The 17,517-nt window shown below is 40.5% G+C and overlaps 1 protein-coding gene across 1 annotated transcript; it reads right to left on the reverse strand.

Annotated features, from left to right (window-relative positions):
- Positions 1-1,349: 1,349 nt before the first annotated feature.
- LOC140478609 (extracellular calcium-sensing receptor-like) lies at positions 1,350-17,279 on the reverse strand. The gene is made up of 7 exons (XM_072571828.1): positions 17,176-17,279; positions 14,798-15,089; positions 10,346-11,182; positions 9,987-10,208; positions 5,913-5,921; positions 2,328-2,451; positions 1,350-2,242 (listed from the first exon to the last, which is right to left on the reverse strand). The coding sequence occupies exons 2-7, from the start codon at positions 15,059-15,061 to the stop codon at positions 1,350-1,352; spliced, it is 2,349 nt and encodes a 782-aa protein (XP_072427929.1). The 5' UTR covers positions 15,062-15,089; positions 17,176-17,279.
- Between the last annotated feature and the right edge of the window lie 238 nt (positions 17,280-17,517).

The following is a 17,517-nucleotide window of genomic DNA, read 5'->3' on the forward strand; positions in this document are numbered from 1 at the left end:
GCCAGAAGCATACTATCGTACACCTCCAGCAGATCCAGACAATCAACTCCCACAGAGCTAAACACAACTCAACCCGTAGTTTTATTCTTTTCTGAGGACTCTAGGGGCTTGGTCAGCTCATTCAGAGATAACTGATGAGTCTCTTCTGCCTAATATCATATAAGACCTCCACGATAGAGGATAGGAACAACTGGGAGGCCACGCTATCTTGGGCATCATGTTGTACAGTCTAGCATTGAAGGATTTGCTGACGCTCAGGATGACAGATTGAGACCATAGTACCAAGCCATCTTCTTCCTTCAGGCTGCTGAGCATTGAGCTCACCAAGTGTATCTTCTGGAAGAAGAAATGTGAGCTCATCTCATCCTGTTCCATGGTGTGTACATTGAATCAGACGATTATCTTGGAAGCCTCCAAGGCAAAGAACAAGGCCTGCTAGTTCTCCACCTCCTGGAGGTCTTCTGTGACATTGAAAATTAGCCAGAACATCAATATGCCCTCCCCGAACATTGGACTTTCTGATCATTTCCTGCTTTGGCGTTCCACCATGCATGGCCATGCATTCCAGCTTTCAGAAATTCCTTCCCTGAATTTATTTATCTCTCTACCTCTTTATTTCAGGTTGTGTTGGTGCTAGAATTCCACCACTTTCACCAAGAAGTTGGCCATTACCCCATTATCAGTTTGAGAGGCTTTGTATCTAATTTTTCTGTACAGTGCTTTGTGAAAAAGCATTGGAATATTTTATTGCAATGAATATGGCACATAAATAAGAGCTGCTGGTGTTGCCTGAAATAAAAGGAAAGTGGCGTTTATCTGAAGCCGAGGGATAAATAAGAGTACACAGTAAATGGAACAAATTAAGTGAAATTTGGGACATGCTGCCTTCTGTCCAGAGAAACACTTGAGAGACCACAAGAATTTTGTTTTTGTTTGTTTCATTTTCTTTTTGATCTGGAACATTTTAGGCTCACAACCTTCAGGCCATTTCCTTACTGTCAGTCATCTTATTGACTTGACTCATAACCATTTCAAACACAATATAACTTTGCTACAACATCCTCCTGTTTATGAAATTGAAGATTAATTGCTTACTATTTTTAAAATATGCCCTTAACATTACTGTGTGAGCTGCTTTCAAATTCTGTGATGTGAAAGCAACATCTGATTCAATTGCATTGTGATAGCAATAAATTTATTTCAAAGTAATTTTCAAAGATTGCGAAGGGTAATGAGAGGAAAAGACAGGGGTTGAGGTGAGGTTTAAAGGAAAGCTCTTTCAAAGTTAGTACCAAATGCCTTCTTTCTGTGCTGTTTGATTCAATTATCCAATGCTTGATTGAAGCAATTTAGCACATCATATGTTTCTTTGTATTTAGTTCTTGTTTCAGCAGGATAATATAACATTTCGGTGCAAATATGCAAGCCAACAAACCAAAACCTGACGCCAGAATGGCAAATATTTCTACGGCAACTGTATATTTCCCGGGAGAACTCACATAAGCTGGAATGAATGTTATCCAAACTGTACAAAAGATAAGCATGCTGAAAGTGATGTGTTTAGCTTCATTGAAATTATCAGGAAGTTTGCGAGCTAAGAAAGCAGCCACAAAACAGACAGATGAGAGAAATCCTACGTAACCAAAGACACAGTAAAAGGCTATTGTAGACCCTATGTTGCATTCAAATACTATTATTTCATTAAAATAATCACTGTTCTTTTCAGGAAATGGTGGAGATATTGTTATCCAAGCAGCACATATTAAACATTGCACAAGTGTAAGCATAAGAACAGTTAAAAGTTGTTGCTTGTGTCCAAACCACTTCATGAGGTTGTTGTTAGGAAGAGTTGCTTGAAATGCCATCACCACAACAATTGTTTTGCTTAGAATGCAAGAAATACAAAGAACAAAAATGATACCAAATGCCACGTGACGCAAAGGGCAAGACCAAACGGACGGTTCTCCAATGAATGTAATAGAGCACATGAAACAAAATGTTAATGAGGAAAGAAGCAAGAAGCTTAATTCTGAGTTGTTCGCTTTCACAATGGGTGTGTCTCTGTAACGGTGGAAGGTAACAAAGACACTGATGCTAATAGAGGATCCAAATAACGCGATGGCGACCAAAATAATACCCAATGTCTCCTCGAATGAAAGAAATTGAATTTCTTTCAGGATGCATTCGTCTCGCTGATGGTTACTTCGGTATTCCAACGGACATTTGAGGCATTCTGTTGAATCTATAAATAGATGCAATTGATTCAAAACAATGGATGAATCATGATAAAATATTTTTGTGAAAATCATACTCCTTCTTGTTCTTACCAGTCATGTTACTTATTTCACCATCAGCACATCGAATACAATCAAAGCAACAAATGGGTTGACCTTTCCTGGCTGCCTTTCTTGTTCCATTGGGACAGGGATGGGAGCAAACTGCATTGGGAACCTTAATGTTAGAGAGAAAAAATATGCAGTCACCTTGAGATTTGTTCCTACCCATTTTATGTTGGCTGCCATGAAGGGTAATTCGGTCCATATTCTTTATGGAGGCGGAGTGTGATCAGGGAATGGCAAGCATATGTTCTTCTCCTGTTCCTCCCTTGTCCTTTCTGGAAGATGTTCATCTCTACCTAGATACAATCTCCTCACTCTTCCATCTCTTGTCTCTTTTGTTAGTTTCTCTCTAATTGTAAATGTGCACAGCAATTGCTGGCAACCTATTTCATTCCAAGATCAAAATCCCAGCAACCTTGAGTCACTGATCCATGAGCAGATGCTTGATTTTCTGCCACAAAGTATAATTTCCTTATTTATTTTGTTAATTGACATTATAGATTCATTGATTCGGAGTGAAAAAGGAAAAATGGTGTCACAAGAATGAAGAAGCCCAATATGATTTCAAGCTTAAAGTTTAAATTTTACGGAGAGAAACTTGAGATACATCTGAATTAAACATTGACATTTTCAAAAGTTACAATTTTTATTGTGAAAGCCTTTGGCTGCCTACATGTAGTGTGATGATGCTGCTCCTCTTTTTCAGTAAGGTCGTAAATGCATAGATTCTGAAATATCTGAGTTTATCTACTTGAAGAAGCTTTTAAGTTTTTAGACAAACACTTGTACAATGAAAGGGGAGTGGCCCATTCTCCCAGCTCAGTTTTTCTCTGGTTTGGTTTGGTTTGGTTTTAGCAAGCAATCGGTTTTTGAGGCTGTTGATCAAAGAAACAGTTACATGGATGAAGGTGTTCCGTGCTGAAACTCTCTGGTATCTCTCTCTCCTATAAGACTCTGTCTTTGATTTCATCTCTTTTTTTGCAAAAGGGTGTTTATAGGGATTGTTGCAGGAATTTGGAACAACATCATAAATTTGGGATAATCTTTTGAGATTTTGAATAGGTTAAGTTATTCTGTATTCTGTTGTCTTTTGTTTGTGTTTCATTCGGTACTCCATAAATAAATTCTGCCTTGTTTGAGACTGAGTGACCAGTTGAATCACTCCTGGAATATCCACCCAACATCTGCTCAAAACAACCAGTAAAGTTATGGTCTGGGCCACCTTCTTGAAATGTTTTGAGGGAGTTTAGCTTGGTCCTGAATAGTAGGTAGAATAGTAAAGAAAGGCTATGCGTAAATGTCATAAAACACAATTTAGACATCTATTGTGTCTATGTGAATATCACAGATTGGGATGGATATCAAGTCCTTAGAGTTGTTGCAGAGGGATTTCCTGCAATGTAATCGGGGTATGAGGTTTCATTTACATGGAGACAGCAGAAAAGCCAAAGTTGTTCTCCCTAAAGGAACAGATGTATAAGGTACATTTTAAAGAACTGTTCCAAGGCCTGAAGGGTTTGGATAAACAAAACCAGATGCTATTTGCAGTCATGGAAGGGACAGCGACCATGGAGCACAGATTACAATGAGTTGCAAAGGAATCAGAAACGACCTGACAAGGTTTGTCATGTAGCTCTTCATTGCAGTTTGCAATTCACTGTCTGAATTTGTGATGAAACACAAGACCATAAGATTATAAGATATAGGAGCAGAAATAGGCCATTCATCTTATCAAGTCTGCTCTACCATTTGATCATGGCTGATATGCTTCTCCACCCCATTCACCTGACTTCTCCCTTAACCTTTGGTCCTTTTACCAATCAAGAACTTATCTATCCTTGTCTTAAATACACTCAATGAATTGGCCTCCACATCTCTATGCAACAGTGAGTTCCACAGATTAACCACTCTCTAGCTGAAGAAATTCTAAAAGGTTGTCCCTTCATCCTGAGGTTATGTCCCCAGTTTTATCTTTCCTACTAGTAAAGTAACATCTTCTCCATGTGCATTCTATCTAGGCTTCTCAGCATCCTGCAACTTTTAATCAGAGTTCCACCCATCTTTCTAAACTCCATCAAGGACAAACACAAAGTCTCAACTGTTCCTCATATGACAAGCCCTTCATAACTGTTATAAACTTCCTCTGAACCCCCTCCAATGCCAGCACATCTTTCCTTAGATATGTGGCCTAAAACTGCTCATGATATTCCAAATCCTTTTACAACCTCAGTGTATATCTTTGCTGCTGTATTCTAGCCCTCTTGAAATGAAGCCAACACTGCATTTGCTTTCCTAACCACCAAGTGAACCTACATGTTGATGTCAAGAAAATCCTGAACTTGGACTCCCAAGTCACCTTGCACTTCAGATTTCTAAAGACTTTCTCTATCTAGAAAATAGTCTATGCCCTTATTTTTCATACCAAGATATATAACCACAAACTTTTCCACACTGTATTCTTGCTGCCACTTCTTTGCCCACTTGCCTTGTATGTCCAACTCCTTCAGCAGCCTCCCTGCTTCATAAGAACTACCTGTCCCTCCCCATCTTTGTATCAATGTAAATTTAGCAAATACTCTGTCAATTTCTTCATATAGATCATTAATGTATAAAGTGAATAGTTGTAGTTCCAATAGTGACCACTGCAGAACGCCATGAATTACCTCTTCAAAAAGGCCCCTTTCTCCCTACTCTCTACCTTCTGCCTGTCAACCAATCCTCGATGCATGCCAGTACTTTGTGCCTAGCAGCCTCTTTAGTGGCACCTCGTCAAAGGCCTTCTGGTAATGCAAATCTATCACGTTCACAGGCTCACCTTTGTCTAACTTGTTCATTACCTCCTCAATGAATTCTCACAGATTTTGACCTCTCGTAATGAAGCTGTGCTGAATCCATATTATTTTGCCATGCACTTCCAAGCACTCTGCAATCTCATCCTTAACAATGGACTGTCATACCTTGCCAACAACTGAGGTCAGGCCAACCAGTCTATAGTTTCCCATATTGAATTCCTTCCCTTTTTTGATACGGGTGTTAAATTAGTCAAATTCCAGTCATTTGGGATGCGCCGTTACTACAGTGATTCCTAAAAGATGATCACCAGTATCTCTATAATCTCCTCAGCTCTCTCCTCCATCACCCTGGTTAGTAGTCCATCTGGTTTAGGTCATTTATCTGCCTTTAAACTTCCAGCATCCATAGCATCTTCTCTTTAGTGATGGGCACTACATTCATCTCTGCCTCCTGACTGTCTTGAAATTCTGGCATGTTGCTGTCTTCGAATGTGAAAATTGATGCAAAGTACCTATTCAGTTCCTCCATGATTTCTTTGTTCCCCATTAGTACTTATCCAGTCTCAATTTCCACCTGTCCGATATCTACTCTTGCAGCTCTCTAACCTTTTAGATATCTAAAAAAAACTTGCAATCTTCTTTTATATTACCAGCTAACTTGCTTCATATTTTATCTCCTCCCCTCTTCTTGCTTTTTTAGTTATCCTCTGCTGGTTCTTAAAGGCTTCCCAATCCTCTGACATCCCATTGTATGTGGTTTTCTTTGGCTTTTATGCTGTACCTGAGTCCCCTTGTCAGCCATGGTTGCCTCATCCTTTCCTTAATATGTTCCTTGGGATGAATTTTTGCTGTGCCTCCCAAATTATCCCCAGAAACCCCTGCCATTGCAGCTCCATTGTCTTCCCTTATTAGCTTCCTTTCCTGTCAACTCTGCCACCTCCTTCCTTATGCCTTTGTAATTACTTTTACTCAAATGTATTACAGTTATGTATGATTACAGCTTCTCCCTTTCAAACTGCAGGGTGAATTCTGTCATATTATTGTCACTGCCCCAAGAGCTTTCTTCATCTTCAGCTCCTTAATTAAGTCTGCCTCAATGCATGTCACCAAATCTGGAATTGTGTGTTCCCTAGTGTGCTTGATCACAAGCTACTCCAAAAAATCATTGCATAAATATTCCACAAATGCACTTTCTTGAGATTTGCTACTAATATGATTTTCCCAACCAACCTGCAAATTGACACCCCCCATGATGACTGCATTTGTGCCTTTCCCACATCTTCTCATCCACCAATTTCAACCTGCATTACAAGCTTGTTTACTTTGGTTTGTATACCACATGCACTTAAGCGCAATGCCCTCCGTCCTGCACTGACTGCCCCCCTCATAGTTGTCCCTTTGTCTGCTGTGCCTGAAATTAAATTCCTCACCCTTTCCATTCTCCCTTATATTACTTGTTTGGGAATTTAATTTTTGCTGCAACGTCTTCCCCTAACTCCTTCCATAATTTTCCATGCAATTGAATCTACCCTCCCTTTTTTTTAGTTTAAAGCCCTAGCCTGTGATTCGCAACAATACTGGTCCCAGCATGATTCAGTTGGAGCCTGTCCCATCGGAACACGTCCCTCTTTCCCCAGTACTGATGTCAACATCCCATGAATTTTAACCCATTTCTCTCACACCAATCTTTGAGCCACACATTTAGCTCTTTGATCTTGTTGACAATTAACTTATAGCTCAGGTAGTAATCCAGAGATTATTACATTTTTGGTTCTGCTTTCTAATTTAGATTCCTTGCTGCTCATATTCATTCTGCACAATCTCTTTTCTTTAACTACCTGTATTGTTGGTACCTACATAAACCACAACAACTGGATAATTCCAGTCCCACTCCAGGTTCCATCGCAACCCTCATGAGATATCCTGAACCCAGGCACAAGCCAAGCTATATTGCTTTTGGGACTCTCATTCCTGGCCACAGAAAACTGTGGTTATTTCTCTCCATTTCCCCACTCCCTTGAAAGCCTCTCAGTGCAATAGTCCTCTGGTCAGTTTGCTCATCGTCACTACAGCTCCCATTCTCATCCACGCAAGGAGCAAGAATCTCAAACCTGTCAGGCAAGTACAAGGGCTGAATCTTCTTCAGTACTACCTTCTGGATACCTCTATCTGGCTCACCCATAGTCGCATCCTCTTGTCCGTGACTGCTGACTGAATTTGAGGCAGCTAACATAATGGGTTTGACTGCCTTCTGAAACAGAGCATCCAAGTATCTCTTGCCCTCTCTAACGTGTTAGTGTTTGAAGTTCAGACAGCTCACGCACTGGAGCTGGAGTTTGTTATGGACCAGGCCAAGCCCCCTCAAAGTATTCTAAGGTAGCCCAGACCCAAACCTTTCCTTATTTTAAAGGCAGATATGAAGTAAATATTCCAGGCAGGATGTAGCTGGTCAAACCACTTGGCTTTAAGCTAAACAGAATTTATTTAAACATTATAATTGAAACATGAACAAAAGAAAACAGAATTTAAAATAACTTAATTATTTGAAAACCCAACCGACTTGATATGGCAATTTATCTAAAGAGCTGTTCCAATTGCCACAAAATCCCATAACCCCCCCCCTTGCAAAAGATAGATTCAAACACACATTCTTACAGACAGGATGAAATAACTTCCAAAGAGACTCTCAGAGAGAAAGCCAGTCAGGAACCATCTGAAAAAGCTTGGAACCTTTCTCCACTGCAAGCAGCTTCAAACTGTCTGCTACTGGTAGCTTCTCTGCTGCAACTAAAAGAAACTAGAAGAAACATTAACTGGGAGAACTGACCACAACCCTGCCACTGTTATAATGTGAAGGTACCAGTGTTGGACAAAGTTAAAAATCTCACAACACTAGGTTATACTCCAACAGGTTTATTTCATAGTACAAGCTTTTGGAGTGCTGCTCCTTCATTGGGTAGCTAGTGGGGATTGAAGAGCTTGTGAGAGGTGTGTTGGCAAAGTCTTTCAACACAGTCTGTATTGTAGGTTGACTTGAGTGCATTCATGATCTGTATGCGTTTTGGGATCTTTCCTCCTTTCTTGCATTTCTGCAGAAACTTGATGTCTATGTTGATATGTACAATCTTCTTGGAGATCCTCTCCACTTTGAGCCGGCAGGTGGTGGTCGACAGTGCCCCCTAGCCACCTGATGAAGAAGCAGCACCCCAAAAGCTTGTACTTCTAAATAAAAACCTGTTGGATTATAACCTGGTATTGTATGATTTGTAACATTGTTTAACTTGACTCTACCCAGACATTTTGGCACCTCTACCTTTATGACCTCTCTTTAAAATATCCAAGAACAAAATAATCTTGTTCAAGGGGCAACATCATCACAAATTCCTCAGGCATTTAATACTTGTTACATACCTGGTCACAATGAACATCAATGGGGTTTACCAACTCCTGCAATATGCAGTTACACTTCGCTTGGTCCGGTATCTATTTTAATGTCTTAGCTCTTAGTTTTTTTTTAATCAGACTGGGTATTTTAATGTGTAGCCTACAAGTATTTTCTATCTTTACCTTCGATCTGTAAGTAACCTGTAACAGTTGTCAACTTAGTAGTTCGCGCCAACCAATGAACTTACGGTTTACCTGCGATGCCACTCCTTTCGCGGTCCCCTGATCCTGGGCTTCAATTTATCCTGTTAAAAAACCTTACAAGCAATGAGCCAAAAATAAGCCAATGAGCCAAGCAGAAAGCACCTCGTTCCCATCTATACTGAGTTCCCATGTTGTCAACAAATCCTCCGAACGATATACTGTACTCACTCGGGCTGAATGTCACTTTGGCTAGGATCTGTCCTTCCTGATCTGTGTGAAATTTACTGATTAGCAGATTCGATTAGACCTTTCAAAGGGGATTGGGGGAAAAGTTGACGTGGAGAAATTGCAAGGCTTTGAGAGAAAATCGGTGGTACTAATTCGATCGATTCTTCAAAGAGCAGTCATATGCTACGTGATCAGAATGGACGTCTTCCGTGATATAATATTGGATGGTTTTATTAGGATGGTCATGTGTAAACATCTGCTCTTAGAAGAGGATATTAAATTAGTCCTGTTGCCTGATTCGTTACCACAGCCCTGCTTTTATTCCATCTTTGATCAATTATCTTTTGGAACTTATCATTGAATCTTTTCCCAACAACCTTCAGGTTGTAATGCAAATCTTAACTCGCCGCCTTAAAAGAAATGGCCTCAGTTCCGCCCTGAATCACTTTTCAATTATTTTAATCTACGAGTGTTCCAGAGAGAAGGTCCGTATTTACACTACGGGAAACTCCTCATTTCTGCAGAGCTGGTTCAGTGGAATCTCGCAAAGCCTGGACAGTACTATCATAGAACATAGAACAACATAGCGCAGAACAGGCCCTTCGGCCCTCGATGTTGTACCGACCTGTGGACTTCTCAGCTCGTCCTCCTACACTATCCCAAAATCATCCATGAGCTTATCTAAGGATTGTTTAAATCTCCCTCTCATGCATCAACAATTTGATCGTTAAATGGCTCTATGGTTTTTGTATATCAGGCTCTATGTCCGGTTATTTGTGCTTTAACTTAAAATTGGACATAATTTTTCCAACTTGTTGAGAACAGATTTTATCAATTGACACCGAGAAATCAGGACGATTTCAGTGAGGGTCAATCTAATTTTCTAGATTAAAGCTATACTGCGCCAATTAGGTGTAACTAAACGTTACTTTGTTCGCGAGTTTATGGAATTTCGACATCTTCCTATGAATGAAATAAGACCCGGATAAAACTGATCTAACCCCATACGTTGTCAAGAATGGAATACCCTTACCTTGACCTGAGCGCCAGTCCATATCATTTCATCTTTGTTTATGACAAATTCTTGCCCAGGTAATGCGGATCCATCATAGTACCCAACAGTTACAATCTTCGTGCTACCGAATGCGTCTGGCTGCCAATTGACGATGTCATATGTTGGTACTGGGTCACCATTCTCGTCAAAAGATACCGTTTCTCCAATCTTCGTCGTGAATTTTACTGTTTGCAGGTAATACAGGAGCTTTTGAAAGGAAATTGACTGGTTAACTGATCAACGATCATCAGAAAATTCATTCAAATATGCAATATGTAAAATTACACCCATATGAGATTCAGACACGAATTCAGACGGGGCATATTGGACGAATTGCTCTTTACCTGCCATGGTTGAAAGTTTGAAATGTTTGCACAGCTGTTGTTGTAAAATGGTCCTTTACCAGTTTCGCAGGTCAGCATATTATGAAGAGCATGAGCTATGGCATATGTCGCTTTATATACATTGTAAGTTACTCTGTATTCAGTCACAGTTGTAAAGATATTCTGTGCAGCTCGTAAATCCTCTTTTGCTGTGCATCTCTGGGACTCTGACTTAGGTTTCCTTCCCGCTGTCTTGTTTTCCATGTTCTCGAGCGTACAGCTGAAGGATTTTTCCCAAAACTCCTTCACCAAAAGGTTTCCAGGAAATAGAGATGGGTGCACTTGCATTAGGAATTCTTTCAGACCTGGTAAATGTACTTTACGAATTGCAATGCCAATTGCGCCAGTGAGAAATCGTCTGCTTTCTGCTGGTGGAAGAGGAAAAGTTGTGATCCAGGCTTCGCTTCCTATCCACTGGATGCCTGTAACATTTTGCAGTGCTATCTGTCTGAGCAAAATGGCCATATCCGACTGGGAGAGAAAAGCCACCACAACGGTTGTGGACGCTGTCTTGATGGTATCTATCGTTTTCAGCAATTTTTCTTTGGAATATGATTTATGAAAGGATTCAGAGAACGCAATGCAGACGCCTAAACTTCGCACAATTTTCAGAAAAGCTTGCATTCCAAAGTTACCATAGTCATCGTCACTTTTAATCGTTCCGATCCAAGTCCACCCAAAATGATTTACAAGTTGGGCTAACGCTCTGACCTGAAAGTAATCGCTGGGTATTGTTCTAAAAAATGACGGATATTCCTTTCTGTTACTCAGGCAGACGCAGGTGGAAACGTAGCTCACCTTCAGAAAAATAAATAAAATGGTGCACCAAATTATTCTCCATTAAATAAAAAGACACATTCGAGTTTTTCAGGACACTGAGTCAGAAAGAGATTTCACGCGAATATTTTTCAAATGGAGTGACCGTTATTGTGGAGGAAACGCCTCTGTCAAATACGCACAGCAAGCTAACAATAACACAAATGCCCAGTTCATCGGCTTAAAATGGTGTTTGGAGAGTGAATGTTGGCCAGGTAAACCCCCGGTTTCTTAGAAAAATGAACGTTGGGTTTTGCATGAACACAACAGGGGCACATGAGGCCTTGGTTTAACAGCCTATCTGAAGAACACAGGAACCACAAACCCCTTGACTCAGAGAAGCGGGGGGAGCCACGGGGCTGCAGTTAACACGTTAGGGCATTGCTAATTGATGTTATATTATACATTCCATCCCTTGCCGTTTTAATTTGAGAGCTGGCATATTGTGTGCAGCTCTGTTCATCACTCTACTGGGAAGATGTGATGGCACTGAAGGGAGGCCAGAGAAGATTAACCAGCATGTTGTCTGGGATTGAACTATGAAGAAGGTGTGGAAAAACACAGGTTGCTTTCTTTGGAGCAGAGAAGAATGAGAGGAGCCCTGGTTGGGGTGCATAAGTTATGAGGGGCATGTGTTATGGACCAGGCCAAACCTCTTCAAAACATTTCAAGAAAGTAGCCCAGAACCTAATTTTGCGAGTTGTTTTCAGGAGATGTGCAGTGGATATTCCAGGAGACATGCAGCTGGTCAAACTGCTTAGCTTCAAACAAAACAGAATTTCTTTACAAGATTATAGAATGAAAGATGAACAAAAGTGAACAGGATACTGAATAACTTGACCTACCAAATAACTTAACCTATCCAAAAACCCAACAGATTATCCCAATTTAATGGTGATGTTCCAATACTTGCAACAATCCCTGTAAATAACCCTGACACAAAAGGTAAACTCAAACCCAGGGTCTTAGGGGAGAGAAGCCAGATAGAGAGGAGGATCAGTCTCACCTTGCTTCTTTGGAAACCAGTAGGTTTTCCAACTCTATTGTAAAACCAAACCAAACCAGAGAAAAGCTGTGCTGGGAGAACTGGTTGCTCTTTTTTCACTGTACATGTGCTTTTTTTTTACATAAAAGTCTTTTGCCTGCTGCAGTATTTGTTAGGTCTAATCAAATTGACCCTAAAACCCATCAACTTAGACTTTTTGGAGTCTGTGTCTTTTACGACCTCTCTGAGAAAAACACAAGGACAACATAAGCTTGTTAAAGGAGCAACATCGTCATACATGGAACGGATAAACAGAAAAATACAGCTGTCGCCCTTTTGTCAAAAGGTCAATAATATTGGAGCATAATGTTAACGTGAAAGGCAGGAGATTTAGAGGGGATGTAGGGAAAAGGTTTTTTTTCACCCAGAATATGGTGGGAAAGTGGGAATGCACTTTTTGGGAAGGTAGTTGAGGCAAGAAACATCACAATCTTTAAAAGTATTTAGGCGAGCATTTAAAGTGTCATGTTATTCAAGGCAATGGTCTCGTCTCAGAAGGTGGGACTGACGTAGGTAGCAGTATATTTTGGGGATGCAGACTCCCAGGGACTGAAGGGTCTCTTCTGTCCTTTATGATTTTATAATAAAAATATCAAAGTATTCTAATTCTATAACTGCAACAGTTTCACAAGTATTTTAGTCTGCGGCAAAATCCTCAGAATTCCTGAAAGTTATTCTAAATTTATTTGCTTACAATATAATTTGCTGACATTCCTTCTCCTAGGCCTTGAATGTCTCTACTAGTTCTCCTTCTCCTGCCTGCATCAGAACAGATGAATAAGCTTCTGTTAAGGTTATATAGAAAACACAAAAACTCCTTCTATGAAAGGAGGAGACTCCACAAATGTCCAAGCCCTCAATGATGCCAGAGACCGACACATCAGTGCAAATAATAAGGCTGAAGCATTTGCAGCAATCTTCAGCCAGAAGTACCAAGTGGATGATCCAACATGGCCTCCTCTATTGGTCCCCAACATCACAGGTACTAGTCTTCAGCAAGTTTGACTGAATCAACGTGATATTAATCCGCGGTTATAAACAAAGGATACTGCAAAACTATGGGCCCTGATAACATTCCAGCAATAGTACTGAAGGTTTGTCCTCCATTCAAGCTTGGGACAATATATAGATTTGGGTTGACAAGTGGCAAGTAATATTTGTACTACATAAATGCCAGGCTATGGTCATCATGAAGAAGAGTCAATCTAACCACCACCTCTTGGCATTCGACGGTGTTACCCCGGTGATTCCCCACTATCAATATCCTGGAGGTTACTATTAACTAGAAACTCAGTTAGACTTATGATATAAATACAACAGCTGTAAGAGGCTTGGACTACTGTGGCGAGAAACACACATCCTGACTCCCAAATGCCTATCCACTATCAACAAGACACAAGTCAGGAATGTGGTGTAATACACCTCCACTTGCCTGAATGGATGCAACTCCAGCAACATTCAAGAAACTTATCATCATCCAGGACAAAGCAGTTCACTTGATTGGCACTGCATCCACAAGCATCCTTTCCGTCACCACTGATACATTATCTCCAGTGTATACTGTGAGCATGATGCACTACAGAAATTCTCCAAAGATCCTTAGACAGCACTGTCCAAACCCACGATCATTGCCATCTAGAAGAACAAGGGCAGCAGATACATCCCTACAAGCCACTCTCTATCCTGACTTGGGAATATGTCACCTTTACTTCATTGTTGCTTGGTCAAAATCCAGGAATTCCCTTTCTAAGAGTATGTGGGTCTACCTACAACACACGGACAGCAGCAGTTTAAGAAGGCAGCTCACCACCACCTTTTCAAGGGCAGCTAGCTGTGGGCAATAAATGTTGGCCAATCAGCAACGCCCACCTCCCACAAGTTAGCATATTTATATAAATAAATTTAATTTACATACCTTAGTTATTCAACTCACAAATCAGGGCATAAAAGGTTTGCTAATAAGCTCAATTGTCTATCATTGTGGGTGAGCTAATATTCGCATTTAAGGAATACAGTACCTTTGCGGGTAATTTGGCCATTACCATTAGGTCAAATAGAATTGTCTAGTAACTGGCAGAGCATCCAAAATTAATAAAGCAAGTGAAAGGACATAGTGGCTACATATGAGAAAAGCAACATTTGGCCTGTTTAACATCAGCTAAAGGAAATATAAAACACGTTGTGGTATTAGATATTCAAGTCTTACCTTCAAACTTAAATTGCGTTGGTAATTGCAGAATAACATTTTCAATCAGTCATTTTAAATAAGTAATTTTCGTAGATTTGCAATGCAGAATTGCAAACCAATGAAGATTCAAAACTAACCATAAGAATTGGCTAACCTGTAACTTCATACAGAGAACTTGAAATTGTCTATTAAACTACAAATTTATATGGACGACAAACTATGAAGTATATTTTAACAAGCATCATAATCTCACATTCTTCAGTTGTAAGTGAAGTGTAAATCTTTGTTCGAAGAAGTTGATTTTTAGTTTTGCGTTAACATTTTATTGTTTAATTAACTTAATACACCGAGTTACGAGTCTTACCATTGGGATTCGGAAAGTACTGATTAAGTCCGCAACGGCTAAAGACTGAGAGGATCCTGAATCTCCAATAATAGCTGAAACGTTAGGGACCCTTTTGCAGGTGGGATTTGATGCTATTTTTCCCAGTCTGTTTAAAAAGTCGAAGGCTGCTTTCACAGATATTGGAGGGGTGCCACAAGTATCGTATATTCGGTAACCGAGGCTCACGTTTGGAAGCAATTGGTCATCCCTATTGATTTCCTCTATGGCAAAAATCATCGTCATTACAAAACGAAACAGCCGGTACCGAAAGCTGTGAAGAACACAACTAGTTTCAATTTAGTGAAACAAACACAATAATTAGTGAAAATACTTGCCTGTGGATGATGATACTTGTAAAAAAAAATATGCCAAATATAGACAGCACGCACATTTTCAGCATTAACTCCAGAACGATAATGGAGGTCACTTACGTTCTAACATACTTGCCTTCATTGCTTGCCTTCATTGGATGGGGTGTTGAGTATAAGAGCTGACAAGTCATGTTAAAATTGTACAAGACATTGCTTAGGCGAATTTAGAATACTGTGTACAGTTCTGGTCGCCACATTACCAAAAGGACGTGGACGTTTTGGAGAGGGTGCAGAGAAGGTTTACGAAAATATGCCTGGTATGGAAGGTGCTAGCTATGAAGAGAGGTTGAGTAGGTTAGGTTTGTTTTCATTAGAAAAAAGGAGATTGAGCGGGGACCTGATTGAGGTTTACAAAATCATGAAGGGTATAGACAGGGTGGATAGAGATAAGCTTTTTCGCAAGGTGAAGAAAGGTTCAGTAACGAGAAGTCGCGCTTTTAAGGTGAGAGGTGAAAAATTTAAGGGGGACACACGGCAAGTACTTCACACAGAGGGTGGTGGGTGTCTGGAACTCGCTGCCAGCAGAAGTGGTAGAGGCAGGCGCGATGGATTCATTTAAGATTCGTCTGGACAGATGCATGAGTAGGCAGGGAGCAGAGGGATACAGATGCTTAGGAATTGGGCGACAGGTTTAGACAGTGGATTTGGATCGGTTCAGGCTTGGAGGGCCTGTTCCTGGGCTGTAAATTTTCTTTGTTCTTTGTTCTTTATACCACCTCTGCTGGATCACTGACTGCCGGTGAAATCCTGTTGCCTTTGACTGAATACTGTGCTCCAATTCTCTCACAGATCTTACCTGATATGCGTTTCCAGCATTTTGCTTTCATTTCAGATTTCCAGTATCTGCAGTACCTTTTCCTCCCTGAATTTAAGTATCAATTTCTAAAAGTCTTGACAAGAAATTTTATTTTATTATTAGATCATTGTAACAAAATAGTCCTGAAAACAACTTATATCATACTAAACTTGCCTAATATTCAAGGCATAGCCTTGAGTTCACACTTGAGTTCACCTCTAGAGCTCAGGAATTTGAATTTGACTCGGTGTATAGGCAAGTACTTCTAAAATTTAAAAGGCAGTTAGACAGGTACATGGATAGGGAAGGCTGAGAGGGATGTGAGTCAGTTTAGGAAAACTGGTCGGCATGGACAAGTTCGGCTGATTTCCGCGCTGTGACTATGACTCACTGTGGGGAGGGTATCTGCTATTTTCTTCAAGCGACTGCATTTTAAATAAAACAGAAATGACAGGAGAAACTCGGCAGGTCTGGTAGCAGCTATGCAGAGAAAACAGAGCTAATGTTTCCAGTCCAGTGAAGAAGGATCTGAAAGGTTCTGAAGGAGGGTCACTAGACTCGAAACTTTCACTGCTTGCTCTCCACAGAAGCTGTCAGACCTTCTGAGGTCGCCCAGTGATTCCTGTTTTTGTATCAAATTTCCAGCATCCGCAGTTCTTGGGTTTTATATAATGGCGTTTTAAGCAAGTTCGCCAAAGCACCCTTCAGACAACCTGGGAAATGAAGTCCTTGGTTTCTCAAATAGATTTGCTGAATTTTAACAGAAACGAACGGCTGCAGTGTCAAAATGCCGCCCTGCTCCGGAAACGCACCGTGTCCTTTCCAAACTCGCCAGTTCAAGTGATTTTAAGTTGCTGGAAATTCGAAAACATCGAGAGCTTTTTTTCACGGAGTTGACTTAAAGCATTACAGAAAACTGGCATTAGAGTTGCCTCGTCACTGGAAGGTCTTGCATCTTAAATTTCTCTGGCAATGTTTCTGCATAATGGTTAAGAAGCTACGGATAATCACTAATAAAAGCAAAATACGCAAAGTACCTCTATAACAAACACACCCAGATAACAAGTACATTTACAGTAATGAAACAATTGTCACCATTAAGTGATGAGCTTATTACAAAGCGCACCAAAATTAATCACAATTCAAAGTTTTATTTGAACTGTGTTCTCCATTGGTACGGCTCCACTCACGTTTTGCATACGATGGGTTTTGGCTGTGTTTCAAAGGAAAGATCCTGCGACTCAACTTTGGCGTGGACACTGAAAATTCCACCGAGGAGAATGTCGCCGTCCTTTGACACTCCGAGCAAGTCATCTGTCCCCCATCGCCAGCAGCTTGGCTTCTTGAGCAAACATGTGGGAGCAAGAAGCAGCAAGAAAAACCAGCATGGAATAAGGCGGCACATTGTTAGCAGCAGCTGTAATTCCATCACCGTGCCACCAATCGGCTTTATATGGCCTCAATCAATAGAAACTACGGCAACTTGGACCAACCTACATTTCCTAAATAATTAACATGTCCCCGAAGAAAGC

This window comes from Chiloscyllium punctatum, chromosome 6, assembly GCF_047496795.1.
Source record: "Chiloscyllium punctatum isolate Juve2018m chromosome 6, sChiPun1.3, whole genome shotgun sequence".
Lineage (NCBI taxonomy): Eukaryota > Metazoa > Chordata > Chondrichthyes > Orectolobiformes > Hemiscylliidae > Chiloscyllium > Chiloscyllium punctatum.